Genomic DNA, 26,323 nt, shown 5'->3' with positions numbered 1-26,323 from the left:
TATCAGTGCTAGATGGGGCAAAATATGTAGGTCACAGCTTTAGCTGCCTAGCAAACGGAAATACTGCATTCGTCTTTAATCTTCGGACAAGCCTAATTATGATATCCCTTCCACCGGACCCAAAAAAAAAGCACGATGGTTAGCAGGCCTAGTACCACTAACCAAAAAGGTGTGAAATGATAACAAAAACACAATCAAGGAATGAATGGAGATCCCTCAGTTCATTAGATCCAGTGTGTTTAAAAAAAAAGGTAAACAAATTGTTAATATTAACAGAATCAGGGGCGGACTGGGTGTCAAATTTGGCCCAGGCATTTCTATAAAATTCGGCCAACAAATTCTCAATCATGTGATGGGCATCCATTTCTAGGTGTATCGGTCCTTAAAAATCATTGTTAAGTTTGATAGTGTATCGATATGCATGCATACAGTGAACTCTATATCTTAATAAGCAATATAGCGTCTTTTAAAATCAGCAATTATGTAGGCCCTAAAAAGATGAAGCCTACTAGTAGCACTGTCTACATTCTACATTTTATTTTCGGAAAATGTGTTCGATTAAAATTTAAGAGTATTACACTGGAATGTCTGTGAAAGATTTTTTTAACACGACGCTCAGAGGGCCTTTTAGAAAATAATAATAATAATATGATAAGAATATTATAAAACCTTTAACAACTTGATATGTGCCATAGTGACTTCGATCAGGCCATTTCGGTGGCCCTACCCACCCATTTGGGTACCGGCCCACCGGGCATTTGCTAAAATGCCCATATAGCCAGTCCGCCCCTGAACAGAATGTAGTAGAAAACACTTATGAAGATGCTGACCAAGGAAGATTTTTTTTTCTCACCCTTTGCACTAGAATGAATAGATCCTGAAATGTCTCAATTCTTACAATGTGTAAAAGTCAGTAAAAGACGTGAACAAATCAATATTATTTAGGTTTTACTGTATTCGTAAGTCGGCTCTAGGAGCAGAGATTAAATCTATATTTTACGTGTTTGAAAAAAACATTCTCTAACATATTATTACAGTAAATAAATCTAAACCCGAGTTGTTGTATTTTTTTCCCCATTGTTGTGTTCTAATAATAATACTCCGAAATAGGTTCTATATATTTTTTTTAACTTCGTATATGTATTACTAACATAGAATAAAAGATATTTTATTGATATTTAATATAAACTCTGTAAGAAGAAGTCAAATATAATTCGTTCCTTTTTTGGTTATAGTTTTTAAACATCATTGTGGGAGCAATGGATGACACTTAGTGCTGTAAACAAATCCAACATGAAGGCTCTCGGGATAGGCTTTAGTTATACAGTCATAGTAGTAAATGTCGCTTGTAGCCGAGAGCTGAACAAACTTAGTAAAAACCAATCCAGATCGAAGTACGGTAGCTATATATTTATGCTAATTAATATGACGCGTAGGACGTAATCATCTTCAAATCTTCTTTTTTGAAGTAACGTCTGTATTATATAAGATAAGAAGAAGAAGCTAGATTTGTGGTAGCTATATGTTAGCTATAGTTTAAGCTAGATAACTATAAGGCTAAATATAGTACTGCTTAAAAAAAACAACATTATCTTTAAGTCTGAATATTTTGAAGTTTTTACGTAACCACTAACTAAGGCCCACTATCGACCTACCTAGAGACTATTTATTTTGCCACTTCTCAGACATCTGATGTAAATGAAAACAAATTGGTTTGTACATTATACCAATCAGTACTGTGAAACGTTGAATTGAACTCGGTCGTATTGCAAGACATGACTTAAGTCAAGTTACTGTGGAGGGAATACGAAGAAAGGGTCTTCCAAAGAAAAGCTGTCTGGACAACCTGAAAGAATGGACAGGCTACCTCTTGATATTCTGCTAAGGACAGGCTACCTCTTGATATTCTGCTAAGGACAGGCTACCTCTTGATATTATGCAAAGGACAGGCTACCTCTTGATATTCTGCTAATGACAGCTACTGAGTGGGAAGGTGGGTGAGGTAGGGAGGATACGCGGACCGTCTCATCACCCAAATATCACAGCACTCCTATGACGCAAGTTAAGGGACAGATAATGATAGTGATAATGAACATTTTTCTTGGTCAAAAGTTAAGAATAATGTTATGTGGCCATCCGAAATGTTCCTTAGCTCAGCTTACTCCAAGACATTGACCTCATTTTTTCCCCCAAAAGAGACTCAATTAAATGTTGGCTTCACTCAGGGTCTTCAATCTACACTTTAAATTACAAATACAAATCCTAATATCATAACCAGGACTCGAACCGGCGACCTCAAAACCTCTTTGTTGTTTATTTATTGAAATAATATTTTTCTCGTTACTACATTTTTCCTTTTTCTTGACAGGTTCTGAAATCTAGGAAATAGTTTCCAACAACTTTTGTAAACATCTAAATATTTCAAGACGCTTCAAGATCAGCTTTCCGAATGATTTCATCGCCATACATCCATAGTTACATGTGAACAGATTAATTTCCTATATTAAAAAATATAATATAATATTTTAAAGTGTCAAAATATAAAGCTTTGGAGTGTATTTCTTTTATCCCATATTAGAAAATAATTCGGTAAACTCCTTAATCATATCTGGACATTATGGTAAATGGGTATAATCTAAGGTGAAAAATGAGTCGTCCAAAGACCGCCGGTAAGAAAGCTGGGCCCATTCCAGCCGTTGGCCCCGGCTCCAAGATCGCCGGCATCAACGACGTGCTTCGGAAGCTGATTCTGATCAACTCGACTAAGAAAGGGCCAGTCGTGACGGTCGCCTTTCAGTCGGTAGGGTTCAAACTCCTGCCGCTGGAGATCTTCAAGAACGAGGAGCTCATGCAGCTGACCACCAAGTTTCTAGTCCAGTTCAACAAGATCAAGTATCTGCCCAAGGAGGTGAACGTGCTGGTCAACCTCCAGCACATAGACATTCGGCACAACCGCGTCAAGAGCATCCCTCCTACGCTTTTCCAGTGTCTGTTTCTGGAATATGTGAGTACATTGTGGCAGTGCTAATAGTGAACTTTGATGGGCGTACAATGTGTATGGGAAAAATAAATAGACATGAGAATGTTTTCGTAGAGTTTAACAAGAGTTTGGGTGAGTTGGCAGATAGCATGTGTTGGCTAATCGAGACCATTCTTCTTCTTATCTTATATAATATAGACGTTACTTCAAAAAAGAAGATGATTACGTCCTACGAGTCATGCATTCAGTCATGCATATTAACCAATGACCTAAATTCTGCCAAGTCACTGGTTTTCCTGGCTAGCTCAGGCAACCCATTCCATGCTCTAATAGCACTAGGGAAGAAGGAGTATTTGTACAAATTTGTCCTAGCATATGAAACGAGGAATGTGCCTTTATCTTTGTGTCTAAGTATTTTATTAAATTTTGTTTTTGTATTTGAAGATTATGGTTCAGTGTGTTATTTATAATTGCTACCTTACTTTTGAGTCTTCTGTCCTGAAGGCTTTCTAAATTTAGTGATTTAACAAAAAGGTGTTACTCTAGTCAAGTGTGAATATTCGTTCGTTATGAAGGCCTGAGCATTTACCTGCAACGTCGCGACCTGTTTACTGGTCTCCGTTGCCCACAGGTTGTGACGTTGCAGTTCAGTGTTGAGGCCGTCTATACCGAATGGTCTCGGGCTAATTGGATTGGCAGATAGTAAAGGTTGACGAATTGTTTTTGGGGTGGCTGATGTTAATATGTTAAAAATGGCAACCTAATCTAAGAGGCGTCGACGTCAACAGACGTCACCAGAAATCATGACGTAGCGACACGAAAAAAAACAACAACTCAATTAACTCCAAGTGCCATATGACGTCATAGAAAGTTACAACTTAACGCAAATAATCTCTACACCAAAACTAACTGCCTCAGATGATAACATAGGATGGGTGGTTGAACCTATGTAATCTTCTGTCGCACTGAATTACAACATTTGAGGCAAGCAATTTTTTTTTTGTCCTTTTCTTCTCTATTTCTCCTATACCTCGATCTCTTTAAGAATGTTGTCAAAACTACGGCCCGTGGGACGTATCAGGCTCGTGCCGCGGTGCTATCGGAACCTCAACAATTCTGCTTAAAAGAAACCCTAGACGCCTAGAGGGTTATTTCCGTTGGAATCGACGACCTTTATGCAATGTAGTCGGTCCGTGACACCGAATTTGAACTGTCTCAGGACGAAAAGGTTGGTCGCCAGCCTCTTTAGGAAAAATATTCAAATAGGTATTAGTTTGTCAACTTCTGAGTCTTTGTTATTGAGTCACTATGACTCTGCCACGCTCACGTGACCCTTGTGAGAGCGAGATACAGAAAACGAACAAACTTATTTTGTGGCTTACTCCACATTTTGTGATGGTTTAGATGTTGTTTATCACACAGTGTCACGATTTCATAACATTTGTTGAATCCACTGCAGGTAGACTGTACAGGTAACATCATCAGGTCCATCCCACCCAACATAAAGAACTGCGTCTACCTCCAAACGTTCATCTGTGAAAACAACAAGATTAAAGCCATACCGAAGACCATCAGCGCGTGCGAGGATCTGCGCTATCTCAATTGTAAATTTAACCAGGTACACGCTACATCTACATACTTGCCATTCTTAGATTTCCATTGTGTTTTTTTTTTATTATTGATGTTACTTTTTTACTTAAAAATTCTTTCTACAGGGGATATGCCTGCTGTCTGTCCTAAGGCTGCTTGCACACTACACGGTTTAAACCTTACTTTAAAATGAAAACGGACGAGGACTTGCCGTGCTGTTGTAGCGTTCACGTTGGACGGAATTTCGCCGTGTCTTACCTAGATATTCTACTTTTTTTTTTATTTTATAAATGATTCGTTGTGTTTTGTAGGATAAATCGTAAATAAATTACTGCTTTGGGATTAGTTCAATTCTTGTGGCAGTACGACAAAAAAAACTGGCTAGTGTAGAAGCGACCTTTGATTCCAGTGGCAAGACTGTGTATTTCGCAAGCAGCTTTATGATGTTTTTATAACCGATGTAAACAATGGATATTGATATTGGGTAAACCGAATGAAATCTAGCTTCTGCTGTTTACAGAGGCAACATAATAAACGAATATGTTACCCTCTTTCACTATCTCTCTTTCTCTCCCTCTCTCTCTCTCTCTCTCTCTTTATATTTCTCTAAATCTCCAATTCTATACTTTTCCTCAATTTACTTTGCTTTTCCCTAACATTTTTTTTTTACAATTCCTCTTTTTAGCTTGCAAATTCTTCATGGTTGGGTGGACACTGGACACGAGTTCTCGAAAACGGCTCCAACGATTTCCTTAGAAATTCGACAAATTTGGTGGGAAAAGAATTGCAAGCTAATTGGCCCTACTAAGAAAACTCTTTTTTGACCGTTATAATTTTTCTAATTATTATCTTCTATACTTAAATTTGGTCTATAGACTATAAGACATGTAGCACACCGTCTTCTAAGTCTATATCAATAGGCCTAATCCCAAACTAGAATCTTCTATACTCTACACCATATATCTAGATCCAGATATTTAGTCCAGACTACTGTCTTCTAATGTTGCCATCTGTATCACCAAACTAGAATTGTGTACACTCTCAGTAGATTTATACGTGCGCTTGACCAGGATTAGGGTTAAGGAATAATATTCAAATTGTTTATACATCTTTCAATATTTATTAATCAATGCAATATTAGCTTCATAAAGGAAAAAAAAAAGCTTTTAGAGCTAATAGCATCTGACCAAAGGGATGTCACCTTCATCTGGTCCCCTATCATGAGAGCATAGAGGGAAATGGCAGACAGAGGAGCAAAGAGAGCCTTCCGTGAAGTGCAGTCAGGTGTCACGAGTCGAGAGTATGACCTAATTTAACCTGTTTCTAGAAGCCGGGGTCAGGTCATAGAAGACGCAGAACAAACACATGTTAATTATAATCATCCAATTAGGGAAAGAGGTGGAGGAAAAAATAGCATAGGTCAGTTTAGTTTCTAGAAGGTGATAGTCAATCAAATATTTAGAATAGACGTTTCTAGGATTCTGGAAAACTACGGTTTAGAAAAGTATAAATTAGGGAAAAGCAAGTTTGTCGGGTCCTTGTATAGTAACTGTCTTGTGTTGTAGTGAGTAGTTTAACGAGGCACGTCCATTAGTCGATGTTGTATCATAACGTTGTATCATTAAGTTGTATCATAGAGTTGTATTATAAAGTTGTATCATAAAGTTTTTAAAATGATAAGTTATATCAATGGAAGTTGTAGAAGTACACATTTTAATATTATCAAGAGATTCAAGTCAAGTTGGTATTAAATGGAAAGTCTACTTAAATGTTAAGTTTAAATAAGTTTAATCAAGAAGAAAGAAAAGAACGCAGATGTTTCATCAGTTTGATGTCAAGTTGTTTATATACATCTCCGACAAGAAGGTTCTTTTTGAACCATTATTAATGTAAGAAGAAATATCAGTTAATAAAGAAACAGAAATCATCACATCAGGAACCCAAATTCCTTGCTCGGACCTTGAGACAGGGCATCACCTCTGACACCTACCAAGAGTGACAGGGTCGATGTGAAGCTGAGGCCCACAAAAAAAAAACAACAAAAAACTAAAGCAAATCGTGGTAGGTGTCAGGCGTGAACCCACATATCAGGGTCTGGCACGGCTTGGATGTGTGAACATGTGCAGACTTAAACTTAATCCATGAATTAAAAAATTATTTGAACACTTAAACTGTAACCTGTAGAGATTTTAACGTTCCTGATGTGCTTGTTTAATGGAGGAGGGAGTCCTTCACAGACTGAGGGCACGACATGGCTTACATTGTGTCGATGTGCTCCAAAATCTAAATCCAAATCTAAATCTTAAAAAAAACAAACATATTTTGATGTCACTTGTTTTTTCTTCATTACATTTAAGGGAGAATGAACATAGAAACAGATAAATAGATTTTTTTTCGAATATAAAAAAAGTATACAAAAATCCCTTTAAATCTCTTGATTACACAAACATTCATTAACTCTATTATGTGCCTATGTGACAAATTGAAACATTAATTAACATAAATGAACTATTACTACAGATTAAAAGAATTCCGAAGACTCTGTATGAAATAGGTGCCAAAATTGACCTTTCCTGGAACAAACTCAGAGCTCTGGTCAGCGCCAAAGTGAAGAAGTCAGGACTTCAGTGGCTGGACGTGTCGCACAACGAGATCTCCGTCATCCCAAACAACCTGGAAAAGGTCCACACGCTGACCTACATAGACCTTTCCTATAACAATCTGAGTGTAAGTTAAGTAGGAAAACACAAAGTAAAAGTATCGCTTCCAGACCTTCCAGACCTTCCAGCTTCCAGACCTTCCAGACCTTTAAGCTTCCAGACCTTCCAGACCTTCCAGACCTTCCAGCTTCCAGACCTTCCAGGCCTTCCAGCTTCCAGACCTTCCAGCTTCCAGACCTTCCAGACCTTCCAGCTTCCAGACCTTCCAGACCTTCCAGCTTCCAGACCTTCCAGCTTCCAGACCTTCAAGACCTTTGGGGCAAATGATGTAAAGGCGATATGTCTCAATGGGGTTTTATAAGGCCAGCACAACGACCTACTGCCTTTATTTTCCCCAACTAATTTTGGGTACCCATTTGAGTTGGTTGGATTCTTGGTTGTCCTGAAATTAAAAATCCCAGTTATCATCTGGAATCGAGCCCACGACCCCTGGGTTAGAAAAATAAGCGCTTTAATACTATCAAAATAAATGATGCTCGTATTGAGACTATAAATAACTTGCTCACAATAAGATGTTGTGGAGATTGTTACATTAAGCTTACAGTATTATTATAATCACCATTAGAAAGTTTACCCGTTTCCAGAAACGGCCTTAGGCCACTGCAACCTATGCGGCCGCAGTGGGCCCCGCACTTTCATAGGCCTCACGCTAATTCTAGGTGTAAAGTATTAAATTAAAACATAATAACTTATATATAATAACAGGGTTTCCGCGGCCTCCTGCGTTTCCAGGACCTCCTGAAAATCTCCTGAAATTGAAAAATATACGATAAATTCCTGGAAATCTGAAATTATTAAAATCTCCTGAAAACTCATAAAAGTTTCGTGAAAAATAAACAAAATTTGCATTTTGAGTGCCAATCCTACGCTTAGTTCAAAGAAAAAAAAACGGCATTGTCATCTTTCATTTAATAGAAATGTATTGCATAGAGCCATAGACAAATGTATTTTGTAATACAAAATCTTAATGTTCACCCGAAATTGTTAGGGCCGGCCCTGCAAGTTTACGTATTGTCTATTTGTATCGATGTAATTTTATTAACTTACAGAGACAATAGAATAGTCCCATTCAGTAAGCGACGTTGTCGGTCTAACTGGATCTAGAATCAGCATCTTATGCTATTTCTGAGACAGTTTAATATGAAGAAAGAGAACTCAGGAAAATAGTGTGTTTCTTTGGTTGTGTATAATCACCTCCCCTTCATAATGTTACTCCTTTACTTTCACAAACGAAGGGTTTTATTTATTTATTTGTTTATGTCTAGTCTCTTCCAGAGGAATTTTCCTCCATGAGGTTTTTGAGAGAATTGAACTTATCTTATAATCAACTGACCCGACTCTTTAGCAGTATCAACAAGTTTGTAAGTACATCACAACTTATCTTATAATCAACTGACTTCACTCTTTAGCAGTATCAACAAGTTTGTAAGTATCCCAACAACTTATCTTATAACAACTGACCTAACTCATTAGCAGCATCAACAAGTTTGTAAGTACATCACAACTTATCTTATAATCAACTGACCCGACGATTTAGCAGCTTCAAGTTTGTAAATACACCACCCGCAGTTCCAGAATGGATTATTGTTTTATAAAAATACATCTTGTTGAAGTTTAAAAAAAATCACTACTATTTATGAATTCCAGATATATATTACAATTCTAAACCTAATTGAAAACATTATCGGAAAATTTCATCAAGCCAGCGGAAATGAGCCTTTACGGCTTTTATTATTCAGTGTGAGCTGAAGTTTGTTTGTACCAAATAGCTCTTCGTCGCAGGCTGGTTTCAGTACGAAGGAGATACTCTGGGCTCCACTGGCCTACTTTAAAGTAGTTTTGTGTCTAAGAGGCACTTGGAGTCTGGGCTCCACTGGTCTACTTTAAAGTAGTTTTGTGTCTAAGCGGCACTTAGAGTCTGGGCTCCACTGGTCTACTTTAAAGTAGTATTGTGTCTAAGCGGCACTTAGAGTCTGGGCTCCACTGGTCTAATTAAAGTAGTTTTGTGTCTAAGCGGCACTTGGAGAAATGGTCCTCTGGTGCCTCAGGCAGAATGAGCAGGGAGGTGCCTTTGCAAGCAAGTACTTCGAAGAATACACGAGATAGTCTCAAGTACGTTTTAGTTTGGTTAGCGCGTGGACCTCATGAAGCACGAGGTAATGTTCCCATCCCTTTAGTGTCTTCTCTTCGATTTTGTTTCCCCTCTTTTGATTGGTTGTTCACATTCACCATCACAATTTACTTTCTGATTGAAGTCCTAGTCGACAACGTGTCATTTTGAAACCGATAGTGATGTGACCTCATCTATATTTTTACAAATAAGTTTAGAAGTATAATGTGAAACTAATATCTGATTCATGTAAAAGATATACCTACCCAGTCCAAGCCTCATTCAGGGGGGGTTAAAGCCAAGCCGTATGCCTATGTGCATACCAACGGCCTTGCAGAGATTTGGTCATAGATATAGTTAACTTTGCTATATCACTTGACTATTAATATTTGAGTTGAGATCGGCCAAAGTACTTGTAAATATATACATATTTACAACAGATTTTTATTAAATTATATATACTTCTACTATTTGAGTTTTTAATGGACCTTACTTTGAATAACCTAGTTATGTAACATTTAGCACTTGAGCTATAAAGGGGAGGTAACCCTTGGGGATCATGGGCACGACATGGTCTAAATTGTGCCGATGTGCCAAAACAAAAAATCAAATATCATATATCACTATTCTAGAATATGCTAATAGGCCAACAATAAGAGTTAATTGGGAGGGGGAGCTGATAATTGTTCCTTTGGTACCTTCTTCTAATGTACTAATCTACTTAGCAATGACCTAATATTATGTAACATAAAGCTGTATCTTGTCTAATCTGCACTGTCTCTTTATCGCTCTAAATGAATCCATATATTGTTTAGTATACAACGACTCTTTATCATAAAACATAAAGCTGTATAGTTTGGCCATACTGCGAGTGTCGAACAACCAACTCAGCGAGCTGCCCGAAGACTTTGGGAGCTTTAAAGTCATTGAAGTCATTGACCTGTCACACAACCAACTGGAACACTTTGCCGAGACCATTACCGACTTGAGAGATTTACAAGTACGTAGACTCTTTGCTTCTAGTTAATGAAGAACTAGTAGGTTAGAACCTCAGACACATGTCTGCAAACAATTTATATATATATATATATATAACAGACAATTCCGAAAAGACAACTCTGAACAGACAATTCCGAAAAGACAACTCTGAACAGACGATTCCGAAAAGACAACTCTGAACAGACGATTCCGAAAAGACAACTCTGAACAGACGATTCCGAAAAGACAACTCTGAACAGACGATTCCGAAAAGACAACTCTGAACAGACGATTCTGAAAAGACAAATCTGAACAGACGATTCTGAAAAGACAACTCTGAACAGACGATTCTGAAAAGACAACTCTGAACAGACGATTCTGAAAAGACAACTCTGAACAGACGATTCTGAAAAGACAACTCTGAACAGACGATTCTGAAAAGACAACTCTGAACAGAAAATTATGAATAGACAATTTCGAATAATAAATTCTGATTCCTAACAGGCAACTTCTAGAAAAAAAAAATTCGAAGGAACTACTTCGAAAAAAAAACATTTCCTAACAGTCTATCTGACCAGGATATTATTTCTTCATTGCAAGGTATTCGGTCTTTTTTTTATTTCTAATAATGGTACCTCAGCTGCCTTGTTCCATTGTAATGTCTACCATTGAGTCAGGTAAACATTGTGTCATGTAACATAGTAACCCACGGAAGCATTGTCATCTCTCGTTCTGTTTAAGACCGATTTCCCATTTTTTCTTTCTGCCAGGTCCTGATCCTGTCTGATAACAAGCTGCAAAATATAGACTGTCTGGTCCGAGTGGCCGCCCTGGAAGAGTTAAAAGTGGACCACAACGCGTTGACCAGACTCCCCGAGAATATTCATTGCATGGCGAAACTCATCCACTTTGACTTCTCATACAATCACATACAGACATTACCGGAGACGCTTAACACGTAGGCTGTCTCTCTCACTTTTTTGACGCTCGCTTTTGTAGCTCGCTTTTGTCGCTCTCTTTTGTCGCTCTTTTGTCTCTATCTTTTGTGTCTCCCTTTTTTTTTTATCGCTGTCTTCTTTGTCACTGTTTTTGTCTTTCTCTTTTTTGTGTCTCTCTTTTTTGTCACTGTCTTTTGTCGCTTTCTTTATTTTTTTGTCACTGTCTTTTGTCGCTTTCTTTTTTTTTTTGTTGCCGTCTTTTGTAGCACTTTTTTTTTTTGCAGTCTTTTGTCTTTCTCTTTTTTTTTTGTCGCTGTATAATGTCGTTGTTGTATACAAGAGATGGTAATAGTCCTCAACTAATTCTGTTACTTTAGATCTAGATAATGAATATAAAGTATTGAAATTAATATGTTACGAAGTGAGTTGGTGTAACACAGAAACTCGTAGGCGTCCACTGAGATTCGTTGGGTGAACATTCGGGTTAAGGTGCATGCTAGTGCACGACCATATACAGCTAACCAGCCGTTATACAGTCAGGGCAGGCCATCAGGGGCGTAGCTAGGAATTTTCCATCACTCGGGGGCTCGGGGGGGGGGGCTTGACCTCTTTGGGAGCACTGCATTTTGCGTGATATTTAATATTTAATGTAAAAAACACTTCTTTGGGGGTGGAGGCCCGGGGGTGGGGTCAAATTCTCCCCCTCCTCCCCACACCCTAGCTACGCCATTGCCGGCCATAGGTAATTGGAGGCTCTAGGTGAAGTGAACATAGAGGCCTCAAACGTAACAGAAAAATAAAAGAACTTTTTAAATAAGAAATGATTTAAAATTGAGTTAGTTGATGTTCGGTTGATTCGCCCCTTTACATATTACAACAGAATCATTTCTCTGAAGGACGTTCTGGGTGCGCACAACGACATCTCGGTGGTGCCAGAATCAATCGGGAAACATCAGCTTCTGAGAACTCTGGACCTAAGAGAAAATAAGTGAGTGGACTTACTGGGTGTGTTTGTGTCTGTGTGACTGTGTGTGTGTGTACACTATGGGCCAAAGGGCTGAAATATTTAGATAGCTTTCTGGTGGTATGGTATTCACTTCAAACTGTTGACTCCAAGCCACTCGAATCGAATATTCAATCAAAACTAATCATCTCGATCTTAGCACTAATCAAAACATAACTTACCATCTTGAACAAATTACTAATCAAAACATAACTTACCATCTTGAATAAATTACTAATCAAAACATAATTAATCATTTCAATAGAATCACTTACCAAAACATACTAACTATCTCAATAGAATCACTTACCACAAGAAAACTAACCATCTCAATCAAATCACTTACCAAAACAAAACTAATCATCTCAATCAAATCACTTACCACAAGAAAACTAACCATCTCAATCGAATCACTCATGATTCAGCATTAAAGCATTGCCCGAAGACATCAGACGGTTGCGAACCATTGAATTTCTACGCTTGGGTAAAAACAAACTAAGCACCCTGCCAGAGAACATGGACATTATGGAATACCTGAGGGAGATCGACGTCTGCGACAACCACCTGACGGAAGTACCTTTTAACAAATCTTTGGAAGTAAGTAGCAAACAGCTAACAAATCGGAGTCATCGATTTCATTCTTCACGTTGTTAGGCCATGGTTTGTTTTTTTCAGCAGTAATTGTATTCAGAAAGTTAAAAACTATAAATAGTATCTAAAGTAAATACATTTAAACAGAATGTCACTGCCTATCACATACATTGTCACATCTCATATTCAGTACTATCTGGTACCTTGCTGACTTTGCCTTAAATGGATGTGCGATTTTGAAAGGGATTATCTTTAATCGCTCGCATTTTTTTTCATCCTTGCAGGCCAATTACTTCGTCAGCAGTCATTGTTACGGTTTCCCGAAATGCGAACGATAAATCTCCATGGTTGGATCACTCCTTTTCCCCATTCCGTCACCTCTTCGTTCAGTCCATCGCAGACCATCAGTATTGATCACGGTTAAAAGCTTGGCCACATGAAATGATAGACGAAGACATTCATCTCATCTACCCACCCTTTTCTGTTTAGCGAACAGACAGGGCCGACAACTGAACAACACAATACACACTTGACCTGTTTTTTTTTTCTCTGTACAGCAGGGCTGTCCACTAGGAAAACATTTCTTCTACTCCAGTAGCATAATCAGAAATATATTGTTGTTATAGTTTAATCGGTACTTTAATTATACGTCTTCTAGCCCAGGGGTTCTCAACCTGTGGATCGCGACCCCTTTGGGGGTCGATTGACGATTTGCCAGGGGTCGCCTAAGACCATCGAAAATATTGATTGTTATTGTCTACTCTTCTATTGCTGTATGTGAGTGGGGGTGGGGGGGGGGTCGAGGCAGAGTGGGGGATTGTAAAAAGGGGTCGCCGAGCATAAAAGGTTGAGAACCGCTATTCTAGCCACTAGCCAGCTTTGTGTAGGCTCTTTGTATAAACAGTTCTCGCTGTTGACGTCAAACATGTGTCTTTCACGTTAAAAAGGTATTTTAAAAGAACCCCTCTCAGACCTTGCTATATATAGGAAATATAATCCAAAGGCCATTTGTTTCTATGGTCGATTGTTAACCAGGGTGCCATGTGGCCAGCACAACGACCAATCACCTTTACTTTCCCAAACTATTAGAGTTTGGTGGACTCAGGGGCATCCAAAAAATCCCAAAGCTCAAAATCCAGGTCTTCATCGAGATTTGAACCCAGGATCCCTCAGTATGGAAGCCAATTATTCATCACTCAGCCACCTCGATTCTGTCTCTCAAGTTCAATAGAGATAAAATTGTCACCGATGATTGACTGATTCATTTACCACATGAATGGGAAGCATATTATATAACATAACCAGGGACAATGATACATGTAATAAAAAATATAAGTATTAATTATAGCTGAGATGCGCATGACCGTTCCCACCTCCCCCCTCGCCTTATACAGACAGAAAGTGAACCAACGCTTTCCGAAATGGCTCAGAAAACTTTCGCATTTTCTAGAATGCTATTTTTAGCTTTTGGATATTCCCGTTTTGACGCACGCAAACTGTATGACGTGACAGTAAATTCAGACTTCCAAGATCTATAGGACATACACGACGACCAGCCGCCTTTACTTTCCCCAACTGATGTCAGCTACCCATTAGAGTTGGATGGGCGTCCTTGAAATCAGTAAATTCAAAGTCCAAGTTTTCACCGTGATTTGAGCTCGAGACTCCTTAGCCAAGCACTGTACCACTGAGCCACCCTAGCCCATGCTTTAGTCAATATGAGCTGTTATGTACATCGTCACACAGATTATCAATGTAGCCAACAACCCTTTCCCGCCGCTGAGCGAGACGCCAAAAAGTTCCATCTCCAGAATCGGGGAGAAAGATCTGGCCAGAACCATGACCCACTTGGACCTATGCAACACCTCTTTGGACCTGTTTCCCATTGGCATCTGCTCCTTGAGGTTGCTGGTCACACTCAAAGTGGCCAATAATCAGGTACATGTAGATTTTTTAAAAATAATTTACCCTATTTTTAACCTTAACTCACAAAACAATAAGGAGCATCTTTAATGTATAAGATAAGGAGCATCTTTAATGTATAAGATAAGATTTACACATTTTGAACGCAGGCCACGACGGAACATAAAAGAAGGATTCGACTCAACGCTCTTAAAATTGAGTCAAAAACGTCGGCGAAAGATTGCTGCCCACCAGTGACGTAGATTGGGAGGGGGGTCCCCCCCGGGCCCCCACTCCAGGAAGGTCCCAAATCATTGTCCGAAATTTGTTTTACATTAAATATTAAATTGTACGCCATTATCTCATGTCAGGATGTTGAATGTCAAAATGCAGGGGTCTTTAAATGTGTGCTTTGATGTTCTTCCGTTTTTTTGTCAGATCAAAGAGATCCCCGCGGAAATCGGGAACCTGAAAATGCTGGAGGTTTTTCACGCCCATGACAATCAGATTCGGGAAATCCCGATGCAGATTGACCTGCTGCATCAACTGGATTACTTCGACCTGTCTCGTAATAAGGTTTTCCTGGTGCCATTTAACCTGGCTAAAGTAAGATTACCTTTTATGACTTAACATCTGTCTCGAACGTGTCCATCAAAAGATAACTTATATGGAACCCTGGAGGGCAATCTTTTTTTTTTTTTTTGTTTCTGCATTCGATGTGGCAAAATACGCAGGTCGCAACTGGTCATGTGAAATACTGTACTCATCCTTAGTCTTCCGAATCGAAGATAATTATTATTTTTATGGGGATATAAATTTCCCTTGATAATTTTCTTAATCATTTCCCTTAATCATTTCCCTTAATCATTTTCCTTTATCACTTCCTTTCATGATTTTCCTTGAAAATTTCCCTTTATAATTTTTTTTAAACCATTTCATCTGACGTGATAATGGTAAAATTCGAAATATTTAACATGAAAAAAAAGAGTATTTGTTTTTGTAAATTGAATTCGCTTGTTTCAATATGCTAGAGATTACTTCAAAGCATTTGTTTATGAATCGTGCTAGAATGAGCTATTTTTATTTACAATGAGGATAAAATCTGATTCATAAAAATCAATGTATGAAATTCTTATAAATAGTAAGAAGTAATATTTTTATCAGTCAGTTGGCCAAACAATACTGTTGTAACCCTTCCTTGCACTAGTGCTTGAGGTGCGCACTAGCGCACTAGTGAACGTAAACAGGAAGACACTTGAAGAGAGAAACAGTGCATCAGGGATTGTGAAGAGTCCAAATGTTTGGGAAACTAAGAGGCCAACTTTTGTGCTGCCTGAAGGTTGTAGTAGGGACCTGGAGCGAAGAGGGGAAGGCTGTCGTTGGTCCACATTCGGGTTAAATAGCAAAGGACTGGCATACTTAGTTGCAAGACTCTGAGGAAGCTGAAGGATGTTATGTGTTTACCCTAGTGAATAAACACCTGTATTTAGTTCCTGTTAAACTGTGTTGAGTTGCCTGCCTTTTCGTTGAGTGCCTAACCTAGAATTGCAACAATACAATAAAGTTGGTTGCACTTTTGCCTCACACAAATCCATTTTGCATGGCTGTAAGGATGTTTGTGGATGTCTAATAGTTTCTAGTTTAAATATTCGTGCTGAAAATATTAAAACCTGCCTTTGTGACTACATTGCTTACCAATGACACATGGGTGGATCAATCGGGGGCCGACTCTGAGTTTGTGTGAAAACATAGACTCTTTATGATCTTTTTTTTTTTAAGAAACGCGAGTCAGAGGCTATAAGTAAATTACATTTCTAGGATTTCAACCTATTGCTAGTGAACTGGCGTAAATTTAGCAAACAAATAGGGACATAAAGTTGAATGGATTGTTTGAAATAAATGTAATTATATTACATCTGAAACAAATGTTCATCTGAATTGCTAAAATAGCTGATTATTTTATACATGTGTGTCAGTACAAACTGAACAGGATCAAGGTTTATGTTAAGACTAGTAACAACTAAGTAACATGTCCATGTGTGTGTGTGTCTACGACAGTTGAATAAAATCATCCACCTGGACCTCTCGTACAACGTGATCATGGAGCTACCCGAGTCTTTCAACCGCCTGGACCACCTGACCTACCTCGACCTCAGCCACAACGAGCTCACGGTCTTACCAGAGCAAAGAATAGACGCCCTGGCTTCAGTGCTCAAACTAAACCTGTCCAGCAATCACCTGATGGATTTCCCCATTGCACTGTGTTTCTTGTACAGGTTGGTGATGGTTAGATCTGTAGATGCAGATAAGGGCGTAGCGATGGTGCCATGCACCTGGGGCAGCAAGGCCTGTTGGCACGTGACCTCTACCCTCACTAGTGTTCTAATTGATATTTGAAAAAGAAAGTTAGCAATTAAAAAACAACTTTACTTTAACAAATAACAAACGTTACGTCAGAAATATATGACATTTTATGTAGTCTTTTGATACCCATTATGGTGCCCCATACGCCCGGCGACCGGGGCATCTGCACCACCCTCAAAACGTCATCGGATTTACATAAAGCAATCTCTATACAGCAATATTGTCGCATTTCGTAATATCGTTTTATGGAAGAGTTTCCCATCCTGGGTTAGGTCATTTTATAGATCAAGGCGGACCTGCTGTCGACATTTAAAGAGACTTTTATAATAGTGGGCAACAATTTATAAGCAGTAGGTCTATTTAACGTAGCGTAAAGCAGTGATTCCCAAACTGGGTTCCGCGAAATCTAAGTTTTTCCATGAGGCCTGAAATGGTGTGGCACAAATTACTGGAATAATTAAACTAGTAGGCCACCCCGTGAATTAATCTCTCTAATTGAGAAAACATAACAAGATTACAAACATAGTTTGTGTGGAAACACAAACATAAAATCGGCCCCCGAAGTGGTCCACCCAGGAAGGTAAAAAGGCAGGTTTCAATATTCAATGAAATTCTATCAAAGGCAAATGACAGAGAATAATGGAAAACGAAGGTTGACAGATCTTGTGTGGTGCCCCAGCGGTGCAGCAGACCAATGGATAGGTGAAATGGAATGTGAAGTTAGATGTGAACCTGGCCTAACTGATGTCTTATAATGAATATCTAATTGATCTAATTGTTTTGTAAAGGGTCAATCTCTTATTCAAATCCTCAAGAAAAAAAAAACATTTGCGTATAAAAAAAATTTTTTTTCCGTTAGTTGTGTGTTCTATTGCGTTATCGCAGAGCTGCAGTTTACGTAATAATATGAAAAACTACTAATTAATTGTTGTTTTAAATTATGTCCAACTTGTATGCATACTAAATAGATTTTTTGTCTTTAAAAAAATAAACATTTTTTTTATTAATGTAGTTGTTAGTATGACAGAACTTAGTTAGCTTAGCAATACAAATGTAAAGAATACCTAAGTGTTATAATAAATGAAAAACTATCATGGAATCCACATATTGATGAAACTACAAAAAAATCAAACAAAGCATTAGGATTTATTAAAAGAAATTTCTATAAATCAAATAAGAACATAAAACTAAAATGTTACTTAACCTTGGTTAGGCCAATAATAGAATATGCATCCTCCGTTTGGGACCCCTCAACTCAAGAAAACATTAAGAAACTGGAACAGACACAAAATAGAGCAGTGAGATTCATAACAAACGAATATTCACATTTGACTAGAGTAACACCTTTAGTAAAATCACTAAATCTAGAAAGCCTTCAGGACAGAAGGCTCAAAAGTAAAGTAGCAATCATACATAAAACACTGAACCATAATCTTCAAATACAAAAACAAAATTTAATAAAATACTCTGAAAGACACAAAGATAAAGGCACATTCCTCGTCCCATATGCTAGGACAAATTTGTACAAATACTCCTTCTTCCCTAGTGCTATTAGAGCATGGAATGGGTTGCCTGAGCTAGCCAGGAAAACCAGTGACTTGGCAGAATTTAAGTCATTGGTTAATATGCATGACTAAATGCATGACGCGTAGGACGTAATCATCTTCTTTTTTGAAGTAACGTCTGTATTATATAAGATAAGAATAATTATTTGAAAAAAATCTAAAACCAATTGCATGAATGTGTTATTGATGTGGTCTCAACTACTAAAGAGCCTCCCGTATTTGTTACTATTAATAGTGAATAGTTGTAAAAGTGGTGTATTTTTTATGAAAAAACTGCTTGCATAAGTGATTTAAAAATTAGATTTTTCGCTTTTAGAAAAGAAGATAGTAGCAGTTGCATCATCATCATCATCATCAAACTCCCTTTGAGTGAGGGCTTGTGAGGCTTAAATCCTCTCTTGCAAAAGCCCTGGACAGAAACCCTGCTGCCCTTTTTGTGTGGAGTCCCCTGTCCTGCAACCTCGCCTGCCCGTCCTTCAGTTCGGCCCTGATTATAATAGAATGTTTGAGCCATTGAATATACACCAAGGAAAAAAAAAGCACGGTACTGTCAATGCAATCTCTAATCATAAAATCGTCACAAATTGCCACTATAACAGTAATTGTTACACTAGTATCTCTGCTTTAAGGGGAAGCACTGGATTTATTTTTATTTTTATCCATTGTCCCCTAAGAGTTCAAGATTATTATAGCCTAGAGAAGTGGTTCCCAAACTTTCTTCTTCACGGAACACTTCGCACATTCTGCGTATTAAGCGGAACACATTTCTTATTTTCCAGAAATAAAAATACACGCGGTGGCCTACTAGTTAATTATTCCAGTAGTTCATGGAACACTAGTCTTCCGCGGAACACAGTCCTGGAAGGGGTCGGCATCCTGCGGCTCGCGAGCCACATGCAACTCTTTGGATGTTAAGCTGCGGCTCTTTAGTTCCATGCGTAAATATTACTTATTTTATTGAAGAAAATAAAATTTTAAAAATTGTTCAGATTCGATTCTATCTCTCAGCCACTTGTACTCGCTTTTCAGCGAGTGGAAGATATTCAATTTTCTTCTGCCTTATCACTTGATATAGATCAGTCTAACCACATAATAAACACGGCACAAGTTGGCCTTTTTGTCAGATATGTGTCTTCCCAAGGTCCAAAAAAAAGAATTTCTAGGATTGCTACCACTCTCGTGACAAACTAGAGGAAAAGATACAGCTAATGGAGTGCGAAAATACATTGAAGACAATAAAATCGATATAAATAAATCGTTTCAATAGCAACTGATGGAGCCAGACGTATGACTGGAAAAAATAAAGTGGCAACTACGATTCTTTGGCGCAAAATTTAAACCATGAAATTTTTACGTTTCACTGCATAATATATCAAAAAGCGCTTTGTCACCAAACATTTCCGGACGAAATAGTTGAGGTCATGAATTTGTTAATCAAGATTTTAACAGCAACTTGTTAAAAGCACTCTACCATCGTCAGTTTAAAGAATTCTTAAATAAATGTTTGGAAGAACAAAAATCTTGTGGCTCTTTAGAAACGTTGAAATTTTGTAAATAGTAATTTTTGGCTCTTCCGACTCAAAAGATTGCTGACCCCTGTCCTAGCCCAAATCTCACGCTAGACGCCAGGTAATGGCGGCGTGCAGGGTTCAAACAGGGACTATTGAGACAAAAGTGTCCCAGAGCGCATCCCCTTCGACATTCTTTTTGTATAATCCACCATCTTAGTTCATTTGTTAATATGTATTTGAAATGAAGGTTGGCCGTTATTCTGTCTCGTTAACTACTGGGCATGGAGAGGCTGCAATTTGAAATGAAGGTTGGCCGTTATTCTGTCTCGTTAACTACTGGGCATGGAGAGGCTGCAATTTGAAATGAAGGTTGGCCGTTATTCTGTTTCGTTAACTATTGGGCATGGAGAGGCTGCAATTTGAAATGAAGGTTGGCCGTTATTCCGTCTCGTTAACTATTGGGCATGGAGAGGCTGCAATTTGAAATGAAGGTTGGCCGTTATTCTGTTTCGTTAACTATTGGGCATGGAGAGGCTGCAATTTGAAATGAAGGTTGGCCGTTATTCTGTCTCGTTAATTATTGGGCATGGAGAGGCTGCAATTTGAAATGAAGGTTGGCCGTTATTCTGTCTCGTTAACTATTGGGCATGGAGAGGCTGCAGACAAACACCTTTTTTATCGGGAATTGGACTAGCCTGCGATAGGAAGGTTTATTACAATGTCAATAATGCTACGTAAAAACGATGATAATAATGATAACAGCAGAATGTAACTCTTATTTCTTTGTCTGTAAGGCTGCAACACTTGAACTTCTCTCAGAACGACCTCGTGGTCATACCTGAACAGATCGTCCGGTTGAAAAATTTGGAAACGCTGGACCTCCATGACAACCTCATTGAGTCCCTTCCAGAGAGCCTCCTGAAGATGAAGGTGCTGAGCAAGCTGGACGTCTCAGACAACAAAATTCAGTTCTTCCCTCTGAAGATGGACCTCCTTTCCTCTCACTGTGAGGTGGGTGTTTCTTTTGCTGATGCCTGGGTCTGTTTCATGAAATGTTCGGTGCTTCTTAGTAAGATTAGTTAACGCTTATTTGAACGCAGAGTGTCTGATGTGTTCTAGCTTTCTCTTCTACATTAGTTACAAATTGTCTGTAACCTAAGAATTAAATAATATTTTTTAAATGAATTTTATACTAATTTTACAAACCATGATTTATCTCAACAAGTTTTATATCAAAAGTTAACGCATGTCACGTTTTGGTTGATTTCTGAATTGAAACACTTCAGTATCCTAGAGTGCCACTTTAATGTGTATATCACATAACAAGCGGTCTTGACCTCATATAAATACTACTAAAGAGAAGGGTACTCAATATATTCGAATAACGAAAACCATAATCATTATCTATCATTATTATTATTTAGTGAAGTAAATTTACTGAAGCTACAACCATCCCGGAGAACAGATTGTAAAACATACAAGCTAAAACAGTAAAAGGCATTTGTCACGTGTTTATTATGTTTGTCTGATTTGATGATATAAACCTGTAACATATGCGGATTTGGAGGTGCCTTAATTAAAATTCAAACACTTTAATAATCAAAGAAGCAGCAAATTGCCGCTATGCTTTTCTAGAGTTTTAATTAATTTAAACTCGAACTTGAAACAATAAATGTATGTACAGTAGATATATAAAGCAGACACAGGATTCAGTAAAATGATCGATAAAATGAGTAACTATTTACTTTGAAAACTAGCGACTTTTAAGTCAAACTTTCTCTCTCTCTCTTTCTCTCTCTCTCAAGCTTCTACTACTCCTTTTATATCCTTCCTTAGAATAAAGAACCGTGACACTCTCAATACCCATCCTTGACCCGCTTACATTTTAATTGTTTGTAATTTAACCTACGTTAATTATGTTTCCCTTCTGCAGCCTTGAACTAAGTTTTAATCGGCGTCTTTCTGGCATTTAAGCGTGGGTGCGCGTTACCTAATTTGAGCTAGGTAAAACTGTCCTCATTTTGTGAACAATGAGGTGTCACCAGGGACGTGACAGTATTGAAAATTCAACATCATCAACCACTCCTGGTAACAGGGCAAGTGATCATGCCGTATGCACCTGGGACTGTTTATCTCCATAGCCACGAGTTCAAACCCCTGCCCACTGCTATTCCCCATCCTCCCCCCCCCCCCGCTGCCCCGGTCCAGGAGTTAGGATACGTCTGAAACGCTTAAACATTAAAAACAGTTTGCGTCAATGAATTTAGTGATTAACTTCAGTAAATTTACTTCACTTTGGTTGTCTGTCTCTCTTCTTTCCCTCCTTCCATCTATATATATTTACAAAGCTTATAACAACTCATTCTGTCCGACTGTCTGATAAAAAATTTGTAATCGTTTTTTTTTTCTCCCACACCCAATCTCGGATCAGGTTATTGATTGTACCTAGCTAAACATTGATCAATTACAAATTTGAACAATTTTAAATTGCAAGTTTTTTGGGTTTTTTTTTAAATTAAATCAAATTAATCATTTAGTTTGATTTCGAATAAGAGAAATAAACTCTACGTTATTAATAGAAATAGTTGTAAGTGAGGAGTTCCTTCCCTTAGATAGTTTTATATACGTTTTGATCATGATCTCTTTGCTCATTTATTTCCTAGTCTCTTCCTTGTTTCGTTATGTTGGTCAAGCAGTGACCTGTGTGGTGTTGTTTGTTGTTGGTCAAGCACTGACATGTGTGTTGTTGGTCAAGCAGTGACCTGTGTGGTGTTGTTTGTTGTTGGTCAAGCACTGACATGTGTGTTGTTGGTCAAGCACTGAACTGTGTGTTGTTGTTTGTTGTTGGTCAAGCACTGAACTGTGTGTTGTTGTTTGTTGTTGGTCAAGCACTGAACTGTGTGTTGTTGTTTGTTGTTGGTCTAGCACTGAACTGTGTGTTGTTGTTTGTTGTTGGTCAAGCACTGACATGTGTGTTGTTGGTCTAGCACTGACCTGTGTGTTGTTGTTTGTTGTTGGTCAAGCACTGAACTGTGTGTTGTTGTTTGTTGTTGGTCAAGCACTGAACTGTGTGTTGTTGTTTGTTGTTGGTCAAGCACTGAACTGTGTGTTGTTGTTTGTTGTTGGTCAAGCACTGAACTGTGTGTTGTTTTTTGTTGTTGGTCAAGCACTGAACTGTGTGTTGTTGTTTGTTGTTGGTCAAGCACTGAACTGTGTGTTGTTGTTTGTTGTTGGTCAAGCACTGAACTGTGTGTTGTTGTTTGTTGTTGGTCAAGCACTGAACTGTGTGTTGTTGTTTGTTGTTGGTCAAGCACTGAACTGTGTGTTGTTGTTTGTTGTTGGTCAAGCACTGAACTGTGTGTTGTTGTTTGTTGTTGGTCAAGCACTGAACTGTGTGTTGTTGTTTGTTGTTGGTCAAGCACTGACATGTGTGTTGTTGGTCAAGCACTGAACTGTGTGTTGTTGTTTGTTGTTGGTCAAGCACTGAACTGTGTGTTGTTGTTTGTTGTTGGTCAAGCACTGAACTGTGTGGTGTTGTTTGTTGTTGGTCAAGCACTGACATGTGTGTTGTTGGTCAAGCACTGAACTGTGTGTTGTTGTTTGTTGTTGGTCAAGCACTGAACTGTGTGTTGTTGTTTGTTGTTGGTCTAGCACTGACATGTGTGTTGTTGGTCAAGCACTGAACTGTGTGTTGTTGTTTGTTGTTGGTCAAGCACTGAACTGTGTGTTGTTGTTTTTGTTGGTCAAGCACTGACATGTGTGTTGTTGGTCAAGCAGTGACCTGTGTGGTGTTGTTTGTTGTTGGTCAAGCACTGACATGTGTGTTGTTGGTCAAGCACTGAACTGTGTGTTGTTGTTTGTTGTTGGTCAAGCACTGAACTGTGTGTTGTTGTTTGTTGTTGGTCAAGCACTGAACTGTGTGTTGTTGTTTGTTGTTGGTCAAGCACTGAACTGTGTGTTGTCTGTTGTAGATCAACAAAGAGGATCAGAATCCCTACAAGGCCAGGACGTCGTCTCTGGTGGAGAACTACATGGACTACGACGAGCTGGATGATGATAAAGAGGATAATGACACGGAGAAATACGACAACGAAAGTGTTGATTCTACCACCCTCGAGAAGTCCAAATCTAAATCTAAAACCAAGAAAAAATAAATAAAAAGCCAAATAATTGTTATCTGCGTGTATAGGTATTGTCTGCTGTTTTTTTTTTCTATTTTAATCTGTAAAAGTTTTGTGTAAACTTCAAGTTGTCAATAACTCTCTTGACATGCGCATCAAGCCAGGTACAGATGTTTCGACTACATTCTTGACATGTGCACATAGTCAGGTATAAGTGTTTCGACTAGTCTCTTGACATGTGCACATAGTCAGGTATAAGTGTTTCGACTAGTCTCTTGACATGTGCACATAGTCAGGTATAAGTGTTTCGACTAGTCTCTTGACATGTGCACATAGTCAGGTATAAGTGTTTCGACTAGTCTCTTGACATGTGCACATAGTCAGGTATAAGTGTTTCGACTAGTCTCTTGACATGTGCACATAGTCAGGTATAAGTGTTTCGACTAGTCTCTTGACATGTGCACATAGTCAGGTATAAGTGTTTCGACTAGTCTCTTGACATGTGCACATAGTCAGGTATAAGTGTTTCGACTAGTCTCTTGACATGTGCACATAGTCAGGTATAAGTGTTTCGACTAGTCTCTTGACATGTGCACATAGTCAGGTATAAGTGTTTCCACCTCTCTCTTGACATGTGCACATAGTCAGGTATAAGTGTTTCGACCTCTCTCTTGACATGTGCACATAGTCAGGTACAAGTGTTTCCACCTCTCTCTTGACATGTGCACATAGTAAAGGCGGTTGGTCGTTGTGCTGGCCACATTACACCCTGTCTGTTAACCATTGGCCAGAGATACAGATGACCTTAACATCATCTGAAAGGTGAAACTTTACTTTACTTTTATATTTCCTTAATTTTTTTTCTACCGAATAGTTCCATGATCTCCTTCAGTCGAATCATCTCACAGGTAGGCTTTACCAGGGTGTAACACTGTCTGGTGCAAGCTACCTGTACCTAAAACTCGCAGGCTCCTCACTTTTCCTCAGGGCTGACTCCCTAAGCTTTTTTTTCCATATTCGGGTATAGCCGCAAGGCAGCAGAGCTTTGGATTATACTGTACTCAGGCTAGTAGATCCTACATGTAATGTTTAACATGGGGAGAGAACAATCATAAAACTTTAACTTTCATTCATTGACCCCCTTCCCCCTTTTTTCCGAAGCAAAAAAAAAAGCATACAAATGTATTTAAACAAACTAAATGCTTTCCAACAGAGGATTATCATTGTTTTCAAAATTAATATCGGTTGCTTTTAGACAGTACTCTTCTATCATGTACGTAATAACACTTAGGGTTAACTCCCTTCCTCTGAACTTGGACTATCTTAAGAGTGGAGTGGAAGAGTCTGGAACTCTAGGTCCATGGCGTACTGAGCAAAACGTGCGCCTGCGGTAAGGTACTTTATTGGCACCTCCCCCCCCCCCCATTTTTTCAAGAACATTACATAGAAATAGAAGCCGCCATGGAAGTGCCCTTTGAGGAACGATGTGTGGATAATGATATGGTTATGGCTCTCTTCCATCACCTGTGCAATGGACTCTGTTTTAGGCACCCTCAAGGGCTTTCTCTTTTAGTTCCCCATACATAGTCTTATCGTCTTCTGTAACAAGCTTTTGGACTCGGCCAATACTCAGACTGAGAATTATTGCACTTGGAATATTGCAAACCGTTAATTCCATAACTGCTCTTTACCTCACTCTACTTCTGTATACTGCTCGTGGCTGTGATTTGTGCTCCGGACTATCACTGCGATGGTCCCGAGCTCGCACCCTGACCACCGATCTTCCTATGACGTCAAGTAAAAGGCCCTGGTCGAATGTTTCATAATCATTGTTCAAAGGGGAGTAACTAAACTTTTAACTCGCCAGCAAGTTTTTTATATCCGCGTTACCTCCCCTGCGTAATTGTAATATTGTTTATTTTTTAATTTAATTATTTTGTTACTACACTA

At 38.6% G+C, this 26,323-nt stretch overlaps 1 protein-coding gene across 1 annotated transcript; it reads left to right on the top strand.

Moving 5' to 3' along the window:
- The first annotated feature begins 1,249 nt into the window (after positions 1 to 1,249).
- Positions 1,250 to 24,428, top strand: LOC106059852 (leucine-rich repeat protein SHOC-2-like). The gene is made up of 14 exons (XM_056016435.1): positions 1,250 to 1,394; positions 2,369 to 3,004; positions 4,440 to 4,598; positions 7,091 to 7,297; positions 8,556 to 8,651; positions 10,248 to 10,400; positions 11,149 to 11,336; positions 12,197 to 12,304; positions 12,745 to 12,916; positions 14,657 to 14,848; positions 15,251 to 15,418; positions 16,871 to 17,088; positions 21,047 to 21,263; positions 24,224 to 24,428. The coding sequence occupies exons 2-14, from the start codon at positions 2,648 to 2,650 to the stop codon at positions 24,404 to 24,406; spliced, it is 2,418 nt and encodes an 805-aa protein (XP_055872410.1). The 5' UTR covers positions 1,250 to 1,394; positions 2,369 to 2,647; the 3' UTR covers positions 24,407 to 24,428.
- Positions 24,429 to 26,323: the final 1,895 nt, after the last annotated feature.

This window comes from Biomphalaria glabrata, chromosome 17 (genome assembly GCF_947242115.1).
Source record: "Biomphalaria glabrata chromosome 17, xgBioGlab47.1, whole genome shotgun sequence".
In the NCBI taxonomy this organism is placed as follows: domain Eukaryota; kingdom Metazoa; phylum Mollusca; class Gastropoda; family Planorbidae; genus Biomphalaria; species Biomphalaria glabrata.
Note: the sequence above shows the minus strand (reverse complement) of the source record. Positions and strands in the feature narration are given on the sequence as shown.

Coding starts and splice junctions, on each gene's coding strand:
- LOC106059852 (XM_056016435.1), top strand. CDS start 2,648: ATGAGTCGTCCAAAGACCGCCGGTAAGAAAGCTGGGCCCATTCCAGCC. Junction 8,652..10,247: donor TTAGCAGTATCAACAAGTTT/GTAAGTACATCA, acceptor TAAAACATAAAG/CTGTATAGTTTGGCCATACT. Junction 12,917..14,656: donor CTTTTAACAAATCTTTGGAA/GTAAGTAGCAAA, acceptor ATCGTCACACAG/ATTATCAATGTAGCCAACAA.